General features: G+C 47.1%; 1 protein-coding gene across 1 annotated transcript in view; it reads right to left on the bottom strand.

Annotated features, from left to right (window-relative positions):
• CAPN13 (calpain 13) overlaps positions 1–13,805 on the bottom strand; it is a 50,671-nt gene that overhangs the window by 13,156 nt on the left and 23,710 nt on the right. Inside the window, exons 7-13 of the mRNA XM_024218172.2 lie at positions 13,501–13,586; positions 11,387–11,461; positions 10,084–10,250; positions 8,299–8,444; positions 7,960–7,971; positions 3,924–4,135; positions 771–807 (exon numbers count right to left, since the gene is read on the bottom strand). Of these exons, the coding sequence (XP_024073940.2) occupies positions 771–807; positions 3,924–4,135; positions 7,960–7,971; positions 8,299–8,444; positions 10,084–10,250; positions 11,387–11,461; positions 13,501–13,586 (735 nt within the window). The remainder of the gene's footprint in view (positions 1–770; positions 808–3,923; positions 4,136–7,959; positions 7,972–8,298; positions 8,445–10,083; positions 10,251–11,386; positions 11,462–13,500; positions 13,587–13,805) is intronic.

Consider the following 13,805-nt stretch of genomic DNA (forward strand, 5'->3'; position numbering starts at 1 on the left):
GGACAGTGCTCAATGCCAGGTGCCCCAGAGGGAATGAACAGAACAGGTAATCAAGTGTCGCCCTGTCGCCCATTCCCAGCTTCTGTCAAACAGAGGCTAGGGAAATCATCCCTGTCCATCCTGGCTAATAGCCATTGATGGATTGATCCTCCATGAACTTATCTAGTTCTTTTTTGAACCCTGTTATAGTTTTGGCCTTCACAACCTCCTCAGGCAAGGAGTTCCACAGGTTGACTGTGCATTGTGTGTGAAAATACTTCCTTTTGTTTGTTTTAAACCTGCTGCCTATTCATTTAATTTGGTGACCCCTAGTTCTTGTGTTATGAGAAGGAGTAAATAACACTTCCTTATTTACCTTCTCCACACCAGTCATGATTTTATAGACCTCTATCATATTCCCCCTTAGTCATCTCTTTTCCAAGCTGAAAAGACCCAGTCTTTTTAATCTCTCCTCATACGGAAGCCGTTCCATACCCCTAATCATTTTTTGTTGCCCTTTACTGAACCTTATCCAATTCCAATATATCTTTTTTAAGATGGGGCAACCACATCTGCACACAGTATTCAAGATGTGGGTGTACCATGGATTTATATAGAGGCAATATGATATTTTCTGATGTGAGGCAGGTGGCAGAAGAGAAAGCAACAGCCAGGGTGGGGTGGGGAGAGGAGGGTTGCAGCAAAGAGACTGGTTAGTGGCTGGTGCCAGGAGATCCATAATATTGATTCACACACCTTCGGTATCTAAGTCATTTTTCACATGTTCCTACCTTTGGCATCACTGGGCTGAGCCTGCTTTTCAGGTCCCTAAAAAACACCACAAGAGTCACAAAAAGACAGCCTTCTAGCATTTATTTGCAGAGGGAGGGAGGGGGGTGTGTGTGTGTGAGAGACAGAAAACTCCCAATCACCCTGTGATTGTGCTGACACTTTTCAGGTGTTTTGGTTCAGAATCAGGCCGTTGAACTCTGTCTAATCATCCCTGCTGCATTAGTAAGCACAGTGGGCCTGATTCTCTGCTCACATTGGTTTCAAACTGTTTCAAAGTTCACTGACTTCTCTGGAATCATTCTTGAGTTACACCACTGTAGGGAAGAGGAGAATCCAGGGCAGTGTGTGCAACAGCAGGACTAGTTTGGCAGCGCTTTCACCACCAGGAGGCACTAGGGGGTCCATCTCCACAGTCAGCTCTTACATGAGCAAAATCTCCTGGTTACCTTAACATGAGCTGTAACATTATGAAATGTCTCTAATTTTCCTTTAGCACATGAATACAAGATGGACATTAATAAAAAGGCAAAAGGATACCTGAGGACATTTAAAGGCAAATTTAAAATAGAGCACACATTTATAGCCAACATAAAATTAACCTGTGGACCTCACTGCCACAGGATGTTACTGAGGCAAATACAGTTGCAACTCCTAACATTCCAGTTTTGCCTTAGATGAAGGAACAAGCTCACCTCAGGCTTTGCAGCATGCCCTATGAAACCCTATGCTTGTTGTAGGGCAGCAGTTCCCAGACTGGGGTCCCAGTGGCCCCTAGGGTGAGCTACCTGGTCAAATGATGATAGCTGCTCCTCCACTTTTCCAGTTGCTACCCTTACTGTCCATGAGTAGTAACTTACTACTCAGGTAGAGAAAGGATGGTGTACACGAGTTTGCCGGGGCTCGACCCGCTCCGGGGCGGCGGGGAGCCACACCGACTCACTATCCGCTGGGGCTTGGGTGCTTTGTCTGGCTGCAGGGTCTCGCCTGGCAGCCCTTGCAATCCTGAAAGATACAGGAAGCCCGACCCTGGCTCAGGGCGGGCACCAACGTTGTGTCGGGGCTCAGATCCTTACTCAGGGTCGAGCAACAGTAAATAAAATATTGAAGCCCAGGCCCTAGGTCAGGGCAGGGCAACAAACACTGTGGCAGAGCTCAGGCCCTCAGGCAGGGCTGAGCAACAGTAATAGGCCTAAGCCTCAGCAGGCCTGGGAGAGGGGAGACTGCCACCCACAGGTTGGGTGGCAGGGGGGACGCAGGCCCTCCCACTCCACTGCGTCCCAGCCCGGGGCCCTAGCAGCGGCAGAAGACCCGCTGCTTCGTCAGTGGGGATCCTGGCTGCAACACACTGACGTCGGCTCTGGCAATGCTGCAGCCAGACTGGGGTCGGCTGCCCCCGGGCTGCTTCCACACTCCCCCTCAGGGCCTACCTGGGTGCTGGCGTCAGCCTCGGGGGGATCCTGGACCATGGGTTCGTCCGGCCAGGGATCGTTTGGCAAATCCGGGAGCTCCTCTGGATAGGAGGCGCAGGGCAGGCCCGGCGGCTCCTCTGGGTAGCGGGCGCAGGGCAGGCCCGGCGGCTCCTGGTGGCCACCCCGGGCCGCGGAGGTTTCCCAGCCCCGAGCTAGGCTGGAGACGTCTGGTCTCTCCGGCTGCTGGGGCCTGAGTGAGTTCTGAGGGCCCGGCTTTATACTTCCAGGTCGCCGCCTGACCCTCTGAGGGGCGGGCTCAGAACTCCCTAGCTCCGCCCACTCCGGCCTCCAGATGGGCTCTTCCCCTTCTGGGGCGGCGGGGAGCCACACCAACTCACTACAGATGGCCTAGTGGTTAGGGCACTAGCCAAGGACACAGCAGACCTGGGTGCAACCCTGTGCTCTGCCACACAGTTCCTGTGTGTCTGCGGGGAAGTCACTCAGCCTCCCTGTGCCTTAGTTCCCCCATGTAACAGGGGGATAATAGCACTGCCCTACCTTGCAGGGGCATTGCAAGGATAAAGATTGTGAAGCACTTTGAGAGCTACTGCTGGAAAGTGCTATATAAGAGCTAGGTACTATTACTATTGTACTCCCAGGATTTGAATGAGACTGTGTGTGGAGGATGTTACTACTGAACCTGAGTAAGAGTGGCAGAATCCTGCTCACTGGAAGAAGCTCAAAATACATTGGCCCAGATTGTGATTCCCTTACTCACAGGGATGGGCAGTTATTCACATGAACAGTCCCAGTGAAGTCAAGCTAGCTGTTCCAGAAAGAAGCAATTGCTGTAGCTGGCTTGGGGATGCTTTGCAATGACAAATGAGAGAAGATGTGTCCACAGGACAATCTCATTAATTAAGCCGTGAGCCATGCTATGTAAAAGTCATGGAACCCCACTACAGGGTAGATTGAAAATACCAAGGCAATGCCACTGTGCAATATTACCTAAGGCAATTTTGTCAAGGGTGAATGCTGTGGCTTAGATTTTTTTTTTATGAAGACTAGTCATTTCTATGAAAACATCTGCATTTATGCTGACTAGGATAAAACTTACACCCTGTGTCCCCAAACCTACAATCTTATCCTTGTGGGTGGATCCGTACATCTGTGTGGAGCCCCATTGAAATTAATGGATCTATGCAACAAGTCCACCCACATGGATCAGACATCAGGCACTTGGATTGTAAACTCCTTGGGCTAGGCACTGTGTCTTTGCATACACCTAATGCAATGGAGATCTGATCCTGACTGGGGCCTATTGGTGCGCCAGCAATATAAATATTAAAGAACTACTAATACAAGCCATCAGCCTTCCTTTCTTAGAGCAGGTGTCCATCCCAAGCTGGAGGGAAGTCTCCCACACATATATAGCATAGTATTGCTCCGTTTGGTGCTCTATAGGGGATACTCTGTTCTGGAATCATTACTGGACTAGATGCTCCTAAATAGACCCTTCCTCTGTTCAGCTATGGCAATTCCTGCGTGCCCATCTGTGTGCCCAGTCTGAACTCCTAGCATCCCTGCCAATACACTCCTTGTCACTAACCACTCTCTTTGCAATAAGCTTCCACAAAACATTAAAATAAAACACCATATTAATGACCCTGGTCTTGGATGTTCAGAGACAACCTTGGAAGCTGGAAAAAAGGTACATATAAACAGTATGTATAATGATCTTACTCATTGGAGTCTTGGCACCTCAGAAAGATTCGTAGGAGGAATTCAGCCTCTTGGCCTTCTTCTGATGTGGCTGGAACAACAACATAGGTCCCGGGGCTCAAGTAAAAGTAATTGGTGACATCTCGGGCTGACACGTTCAAACCGCACTTCAGAACTTTGGACTTATACTGAGAGAAAAATGCAACTGGCAATCTGTCCCTCAGGCCCTGGAACTGAAGGAAATGATTAATTGTACCATGGCAGTCCTCTATTCCCACAGCCCTTTTCATCCACAAAGATCTGAAATAGCTTCTCATAGTTAATCCTGCATATATGGGAATCATTTCACTCACCACTGCAATGCAGTCATCTCTGGGGTGGAACATGGCAGTTAATAGTGCACAGCAGCGCTACACAACAGTTAGGGAAGTGAAAAAAAGCTGGGGGAATTTTAGGTGGGTGGAGTGTAGTTAGTTGATCTGGAATGTGCCAAGAGAATGGGGGTAATAGCCTAATTCCTGTGAAAATTTCCTTGGGGTATGTCACATACATGAGTGCTCAGAGCCCCGGTTAAACATTTCATCCAGAAGACAGCGTCTTTAGCAGCAGTGCCATCCTTGCATCAATTCTCATAAGAAAATAATGTAGCCTGATCTTTCTTTGGTTATTCCAATACTTTTGCTGAGATGAAACAATAAATATAATGTAACAGCTGTTACTATGATGACATGTAAAGATAGCGTAATAAAAACCCCTTACTAAACAAATTCCCTCAAATACATTGGAGTGTATAAATTCCATTTAGAATGGCTATACAGTGTGACAGTTATTTATGAGCCATGCCTTTGGGAGAAAATAGTATAAATCTGCTATCTTGGGGAAGGGGAAAAGACTGTGTGCTTGTCTAGACAAGCAGTTAGAGCACAACAAGCTGGTGTGTAAATCTACACAGCACTGGCTTGCTGTGCACTAACAATCTGCCTGGACCTTACTACCACACACTAAAAGTTCCTTAGTGCACTTTGATCTACCCCGCTTTGAAATGGGAGTAGGTGAATGTGCACTAGGAAATGTCCAGTGTGTGATACCATGGTCCGCATGGACAGTTAGTTACAGGGCAGGCTAGTGCGAGGTAGATTTACACCCCAGCTTGCTGTGAAATGAGTGCTCGTCCAGACAAGCCATGTTATAGAGGACATGGGAGCTGTCTGGACTGCCAGGCATTAGGGGACAGATCCACAGTTAGCATAAGCTGAAATCAATGGAGGTGTCATTTGGCATTCGGGTCTTATTCTGAACTCCTGCTGGTGGAAAGTGGAAGTATTTCCCATTTATGTCACTGAAACTGGTGTGACATCAGAATCCGACCCTAAATATTTACCCAACTCTATCACACACCATTAACCCTCCATGTCTGTCTATATATACCCTGCACAGCACTTCTGTTACACTGCCAACACATAACATCCGTTCTGCTTCAGAGTGGCGATATGATGCGTCTCACAGTGTATCGAGAGATTAATAATGATATTGCTGCTTTGTTCTGGGAGCAAACGTTAGTACATGCTATAGTCAGACCCAGTGCCAGCACCTCCAATGTAAACTTCTTAGGCCCGGTCTATGTGGGAAAGTTTTTTCGGGATAACCTAAGGAGTGAATCTAAACCAATAATAGTTATAGCACTATAAACCCCAATGTAGACACACTTATTCTGGTATAAGAATGTTCAGATTGGGGATTATATTCCAGTATAACTTGTAAAACCTTTCTGTGTAGACACACAGCCTTACACAGTTCTGTTACTGCCCCTTGCTAATGACTTGTAGCAACCTCGCTTCAATTTTTGAGCTTCCCATTATAAGGACCTACATTTTATCGCAATTCTGAGGTGTACCAGTATTCATGCTTGAGCTAGATTTCTGATAAGATCTGAGCCATAGGCAAATGTCCACTGGAGACTATACTGAGACCACCAAACTCATTTCACTTGTGATTTAAGTCAAATCTGAACACAGAGTTCCAGAAATGAATTGTGAGTGATATAGTGGAATAATGCACTGACTGGATTTAAGGTTAATTTGAGGGATAGATCAAACACCTAACATCCAGCTCCTCCATGGGTATAAATTGACATAGGTCTACTGAAAACAATGCAGCTTTCGCAATATGCACAACTGAGGGTCTGGTCCCTTGATAGGAACATCAGAAAAGTTTTCAGCACTGTGCATATGTCTGGCATCTTCAGACTTAGGCCACTAAATCATCCCTTTGGACTGCTAAGTATCATATTTGAAATATCTAGATTCCCTCGACACTTGTGTTCAGAGCTTGGCAGGATTAATTCAATCTTTCACTCATCTCAGGCAGATAAATTGTGTACTGCTCTAAGTACTGGCCCTGATGCTCTTTTAGCTCATGCTGCTTTATTCAGTAGCACCCCCACTGAAGTCAATAGAGAAGTAACAGTTTACAGGAGAATCAGGCCTGCTGCAAGTAGGTCTTTAAAATAAGACCTCTAAAACCAAGGCCTTTTCTGCTCCTTCTGGATATCAAAGGTCCTCTGACACTTTTTAAAAGAGCAGAGGTTTACCCAGAAGGTCTTGGCCAAAATTCTCTATCTCCACACCAGCATACTGTGTGGTTGTTAACTGCTCTCTCTCCCAGAGAAGGCTGCATTTCAGTGATGCATGTGTATAGATGTTTCTATATTTTATGCTCCTGGAATCAAAAGTGCTATATAAAAGTAAAATATTTCCATGTTAAAGTTTGGACTTGTGCGATAGCAGACAAGGAGATCTACTATCAGTGCAGCAGGGGGAAGGAAACTTTGAAAAATGTTAGTATGAGAAAAGGAAGTGTTTGCTAAAATATCAGAGTAAATGTAAAGAAAACAATACAGCAAAAACCTGAATGTTAATGCTCATGTTGTCTGTGATAGTCATGGAGAATGCAATGCAAATATATGACTGTGTGTACATGAGAATATATATGTGATATAGCTAAAACAATATATAAAACAGAGGTGGGCAAACTACAGCCCATGGGCCACATCTGGCCCATGGGACTGTCCTGCCCAGCCCCCAAGCCCCCGGCCCCTCCCCTGCTGTCCCTCCTCCCCCGCAGCCTCAGCTCATCATGCGGGCAGCACCCCCAGCGGGGGGAGGGGCTGCACTACGGGGGCAGGGGCAGGGCCGCCCAGAGGTCGGGGGTAAGTGGCCCCCCCGCCGCCGAAATGCCGCTGAAGACCCGGACTGCCGCCGAGTGAGTACAAGCGCCGCAGCTCCCCCACTTTGCCCCAGGCCCCCTGAATCCTCTGGGCAGGGGAGCAGGCGGAGGTGCAGGCGGCAGGAGCACTGGGCCGGAGAGAAGCGGCGCTTTGAAGGGGAAACCGCCGCTTCTCTCCGGCTGCGCGGCTGCCCCTGCTCCTCCTGAGTCCTCCACCCATGTTTGCTGGGCCACATTCCGAAAGGGGCGGGGGGCGGGGAGGTTGGATAGGGGGTGGTTAGGGGCAGGGGGTCCTAGGAGGGGACGGTCAGGGGACAGGGAGGGATGGTTGGATGGGGGTGGAGTCCCAGGGAGTGGTTAGGGGTGGAGGGTCCCGGGAGGGGGCGGTCAGGGGACTGGGAGCAGGGGGGGTTGGATGGGTCGGGTATTCTGAGGGGGGCAGTCAGGGGGTGGGAAATGGGAAGGGGCAGATAGGGGCCTGGGGACAGGCAGTTTGGGGAGTAGGGTGACCAGATGTCTCGATTTTATAGGGACAGTCCCAATTTTTGGGTCTTTTTCTTATATAGGCTCCTATTACCCCCATCCCGATTTTTCACACTTGCTGTCTGGTCACCCTATTGGGGAGGCACAGTCTTCCCTATCCGGCCCTCCATACCATTTGGCAACCCCGATGTGGCCCTTGGGCCAAAAAGTTTGCCCACCCCGATATAAAAACACACAATTATTAGAGTTGATCAAATTTTTGAAAATTCAATTTCTGATGATTCCCCTCCCGCATCCAGCTCTGGTAATTATTGATCAATCAAAGAAAAAGGAAAGAAAATGCACATACCTCGGGTTCAACCTGAGGGGAAGAAAGGGGTAAAGCAGGTTTTAAATATAAAATAAGCATGTAGCTGATCTAAAGCTCTGTACTCTATTCCAACTCCCCTAATTAGACAAAAATTTCCTTGGTACTGTTATCTAATGTCAAAGCTGTCAGTTCATGCAAGTCCCCGCACTTCTCATCACCTCCTCTTCCCTCATCCACACTCACACCAGCTCCACTTAATCGCAGCTGATCATGTGTCTCTGAGATCATAGTTCAGCCCTTAATCTCTATGCAGAGGCAAAAAACAACCCCCCCACCCAAAGTGTTATTCTTGCCCCCATACCAGTGGATGCTGCTTACCCTGAAGATCAAAAAGCCGGTGAACAATTTTTGTGCATCTGTCATATTATTGACAGGTTTTCGCATCAGTGACACCACCACATTATAGTTTTTCAGGTCAGGCTCCTCCACTTGGATAAAGTACTGGGGGTTCCTTGAAAATGCACCTGCTGTGAAATGATTAGTATTAGTGATAGTAGCAGTACATCACATTTAAAGGTCCCTGCCAAGATCAGGACCCCGTTGTGCTAGCTGCTATACGTACACATAGTAAGAGATGGTCTCTGCTCCAAAGAGCTTACAACTGAACCAGACAAAGACCAAGTGCAAGAGGAAGGAAATGTTACTATCCCCAGTTTAGAGATGGCGAGCTGAGGCACAGAGAGATTAAGTAACTGGCCAGTGGTCACCCAACAAAGCCGTGGCAGAGTCAGAAATTTAACCCAGATCACCTCAGTCTCAAACCCAGGACCTTAAGCACAATCCCATCCATTCTCAAGCCGGTAAGGGCAGTTTCTATTGAAACCCACGTAGACAAGGATACTCTAATGGAGGAGAGGATTGTGGCTTAGAGGTCATAGCTGCACAATCATGAAAAGGAGGAGGTCCAAATAAATTCTCTTCTTTTCCTAGAGGGCTATTGTTCACCAAGAAAAATATAGAGTATCAGTAGCAATGATGCAGCTCTAAAGATAAAGGCCTTTTGGAGACCAGTCAGACAATGGAGCCAAGGTTTTGGTTAGTGGTAAGAAATGGCCTCAAGGAAAGAGAGCTGGACTAACATGTGCATTTTCAAGATGGACACACAAGACTGAGAAGAGAGCTCTCTCTTAAGATAGAATAGACCTTAAGTATTAATAAATCACAGGGGCAAACACTTGATTGTGTTGGTTTGGGCTTCAGAGATGATGGTTTGCTGACGAGTGGTTGTATTTTGCATTACGGCATGTTCAGTCACAAACTATACTAGAAGGTTGATGGCAAAATATACGTCCATGGAAAGTGGCCTCCTTCTACCCACTGCCAATAGAGTACATCCAGCCATCCGACAGCCACGAGCACTGACGTGTTCATGGACTCTTCACGCAGCCGTGCCTATCAGTCTCACATTGTGGTGAAAGTATCTCATTCTGTTTTTTACAATACGTTGACAAATTGTAATCAATGTTACTAGGCGACTGAAGCCTGTCTATTGCTGAATAATGGAACAGCGTTGAAGATAAAAGCAACCCTTTATTGATCACAAGATGCTCTCATAGATTAAAATAACAAAACCAAATAAGAGATGCAAAAAAACCTGAAGCTCGGCACAACTGAACGATCAGGGCACAGGCAGCAACGCTGATGGCCTCATCTACCCAAAGTACTGTCCTACTACAACAGAGCTTTGGCATTCTAGTCAATTAATTCCACATGTATATGTGTTCTGTAATATTATTTCTTTGCAAAACAGGCTGGCTTCTCGCCAGCTCAGACTCTCTAGCCCCATCTTAGCCCTGGGTCAGCCAGGCCCGATATAATGGACCAGTGAGTTTTGATCTAAGAGAGTACAGGGTTTTTATATCATCAGTTTTGACTCAGTGGCCATTGCTGCTTCCTCAGTTCTGCCTGTTTTGTTTGGAGTTAAGTGCGAGGATGGAAAACATCAAGCTCAACCATTTTTAATCAATACTTTTGCAATCCAGTTCTCAGAGTGGCTTATTATTTGTGTGTGTGTGTGTGTGTGTGTGTGTGTGTGTGTGTGTTGGTGAGAGGGAGGGGAGATAATGGGGATGGGGTAGGATATCAGACTGGGACATTCATTACCATTATGATAGTTGCTTCCACCTGCAGTGAGTCCTCGAGCCCATTGGTTTACATACATGGCCAGGGACCACTTTGTACCACGCTGATCTCCAAAGTCCAGAAATGATGGGGTGTTATCGCAAATACACAGCGAGAAAAATTGCTCTGCGAAAGCTTGATATGACATCCTGGAAAAAAATGTGAAGTTTGATACATCGGTTGGATACTAACGCTTACACTCGCTGTGTGGGAAAGTGGATCTGTAGCCAAGGCAGGAATGCGGTGTTGCAGGCTTCAGCTGATCGTGACAATGCCTTGTGGAAGATGCGAAGTCTCAGAGTGATCACATTCGTACTACCTAAAGCCCTGATCCTATAACTGGATCCTTGGGGGCAGAGCTTTGTGCCTATGTGGAACCCCATTAAAGTCAATGGGATCCACCTGTACACATCCAGCTCCAGGATCAGGGCCTGCCATGGTGAGAAAAGCAAGCCTTGGCTGTGAAGTGGTTGGTCTCCAGAAAGGAAGACGCTGGATCACCCTCCACTCTCCAGTACCCCAGGCCAGCCCCCACCTATACTGCATTCCAGCCCATGTCCACATGGCACTCTCCAGTGCCCCAGCACAGGCCCCACACTGCTCTCTCCAGCCCCATCCTGGCCCACATCCAAATTACATCCCAATCTGCACTCTCTCTCTAGCCACAGCCTATATCCATGCTGCTCCCTCTGCTCTGCTACCCTCTGAGCCTGGCCACACAAGTCTGCAATGAGGGAGACTTCCCGGTGGTTAAAGAGTCTGTAAAAACTGCGGCAAAGCTGTACCTGAGTCTGACCAGACACATGAAAAGCTACAAGCCTAGACCTGTCAGGAAAGCCCAAACTCTGATGGCTGGAGTCCTTGCTACTGTACCCTGCTCCTCGCTGCATCCCCGTGGGTAGTTAATCCTTCAGATTTTGTATTTCTTATTTAACAGGTCACCTACCTTGTGATGGGCAGCCTGGTCTTGTGGCAAGGGCACTGCACTGGGAATCTGGAAACCTCAGTTCTACTCCTGGATCTGCCACTGATCTGGTGTGTGTGATGTTGGGCACATCCCTTCCCCACTGTGAGCCTGTTTCCCTTCCCACCCTCGGTCTGTCAGCTTGTAAGCAGGGGCAAGGACTGTCTCTAACAACGTGTTCATAGAGCTTCCAGCACAATGGGGCTCCAAACTGTGACTCAGAGCAGAAACCAAGTTGATGCCTAAGCAAAGTGAATGAGCCATGGGCCCCAGGGTTCTAAAAGGAAAACCCGGAATATCCAAGCATTAATGTGAACGTACCAGAATTCTCCATCGTCCTTATCTTCACAGAGATCTCTCTTATATTCAACTGGAACTCGATCCCACTGGGGAGAGCTGTGAAAGGCAACAGAACAGCAATGAGGGGTCTGCCTTGGCCTTCATTCAGTGATTCCCAACCTTTTCCATCCCAGAGTCACGCTCCCATCTAGCTCCAGGAGCGCACATGAAAAGTGATGGATTTGAGAGCCTGACTGGTACCCTACATTCAGCCCCAATACAATGGGAGCATTGACAGCACAGTGTGTTTCCAGCCACAGCTACTGTGAAGTGGTGAAGTCCCCCCACCCCACGTTGGCAAATTCTGTGAATTTTTTCTGTGACATTTTTCAGGTTTTTGTTGAAAAAACTGAAAAATGTCCAGTTGCCAAAATACTGAAAAAAGTGGGGTGGGTTGTTTTGTTTTTGGACAAACATCTGAAAGATTGCTACCAAAAATGGACATTTTTTGGTGAAAGTTTCCATTTTCTTGAAAAACCTTTTTCCATCAAAAAACCCTCTTTTGACCAGTTCTACTTCCACCTGCTTCACCCCTGACAGCTGCAGTGAGTGGAATGGTACTTCTGTCCCCATGGGCTTAGCCAGTCCTTGGGCTGACTTTTAAACCAGAGAATTAGCAGTGATGGTTCTGGCTCTGTGGACAGCTGTCTGCCGAGAACCAGATTGGGACTGCTACCCATTTCTCACAGGCCAACAACCAGCTATCATGTGGCAATGACTTGCAGCTACTGTATTTGAATGGCCATCTAGAAGTGAAACGTTCTGCATCCCATTTCCAGTTCCCTGCACATACCCTTTGGTATCCGAATGTTTAGTGAACTACTGAGGCTTTACATTGATATTATTTTGCAGCGCCCCTGCCACACAGAGACCACATTAGCCAGTTGGTTGTGTTATTTCCAAACAGAAGTTTTATAATGAAGTGATAATTGTATTTTCTGCAGAGCATAAGATAAATAAACAGAGCATGAATCAATAAGGTATTGATTTATGCAGTTTACCTTTAAGCACGCTCCACCGAAATTTCAATTATAGCGAGGATTATAGTTCACCCTTCCAAAAAGTGGGACATGCTGTCTGAGCAGATAGCTATTATCCCAGCCTCAAACATGTCTGCATCACCTACTACACTCCCACCGGCCCATCCAAACGTTAAGTGCCAGACTTATTTTCTCAGCGGAGAAGCTATTAGTGTTATCAACCTCAGAGGGAAGGAGAACTGTTGCTATTAAACCACAGTGTTGTAGTGGCACCTGTACAACTCTCTAGCTAGGAGAACACCAGCTTCAGTCAGCCAAACTGGATTCCCCGCTTGATACCTATGTGCAACAAAGTCATCACAATGTTTCCTCTGGATCAGTCTCTTACACTTGGAGGGGAGGGTGACTCCCCAACGGAACAACCAGGAGGTCTGGCCTGCAAAACCCATTAATCCCTTGACATCCATGCTGGTCCTAGAAGATCCATTCAAGAGAAGGGGTATGTGAATGGACGCTCCATGCCTCTGCACTACCTCCAGCGCTCCCCACCCCCACCTCCACCCCTTGGCTTGCAAGCATCCATCCATCCAATAGATCAGTGCGATCATGGCCACTCCCCCTGCTGGCTACTCTCCTTCCAGATTTGACATCCTGGAGGGGGAAAGCAGCCCAGGTAAAACTGCAGCAGGAGCATTCTGCATTGACATCCTTAGAAAGTTCAGCAGCACACAAGCTGCACCCTATATTGGATGCCTGTGGAGCATTAAACAGCAGAAAATTGCGTAAAGGCATGTCCAGAACCTGTATTAGGTGAAAACAGTAGCTATCCAGTCTGAGATTTACCTGTAATTATCCACTGTGAAAATTGTTAGCTGAGAGAAAGAGGGATGTCTGAACTAGACCCAGTCTGGAGTAAGTATAAAAATAACATTGCATTTATGTTTTCAATCTCAAATTGGGTTCTAGAGGGAGGTGGGTTTGCAGATGGAAAAAGGGCTTAAAGCAGATTAATTTAGAGTTGCCTACTCCATTGTAGTCGGCCCTGGACAGAGTCTCCTTGCAGTAAACCCACAAAAGTTTCACCCTTTTTATGAGATCAAATCTTTAAAGCTGTACCCATCACTCCAAGGCCCTCTCCATTCCCCGTGACCCCAAGGATTCCACACTCTGATTATATCTTCCCAGCCATTCTTGTATGGTATCTGTAAAGGAAAAGAATAAAAAGCCAACCATAGTCACAGCCTTCTGTGATCAGGATATACAGTAATACAAATGTATCTTTTTATATATATCTTTGAGGACTCGTTTAACTCCTGCCCTCATTTGGCTGCAGCTAAAAATCAATGTCTCTTTGCTACATTGTATTAGAAACAAAGCATCAGAGAACACTGCACTCATTTTTTCCTTAGCATCATGAGTCA

This window comes from Terrapene carolina, unplaced genomic scaffold (genome assembly GCF_002925995.2).
Source record: "Terrapene carolina triunguis isolate 2854851 unplaced genomic scaffold, T_m_triunguis-2.0 Scaffold406, whole genome shotgun sequence".
Lineage (NCBI taxonomy): Eukaryota > Metazoa > Chordata > Testudines > Emydidae > Terrapene > Terrapene triunguis.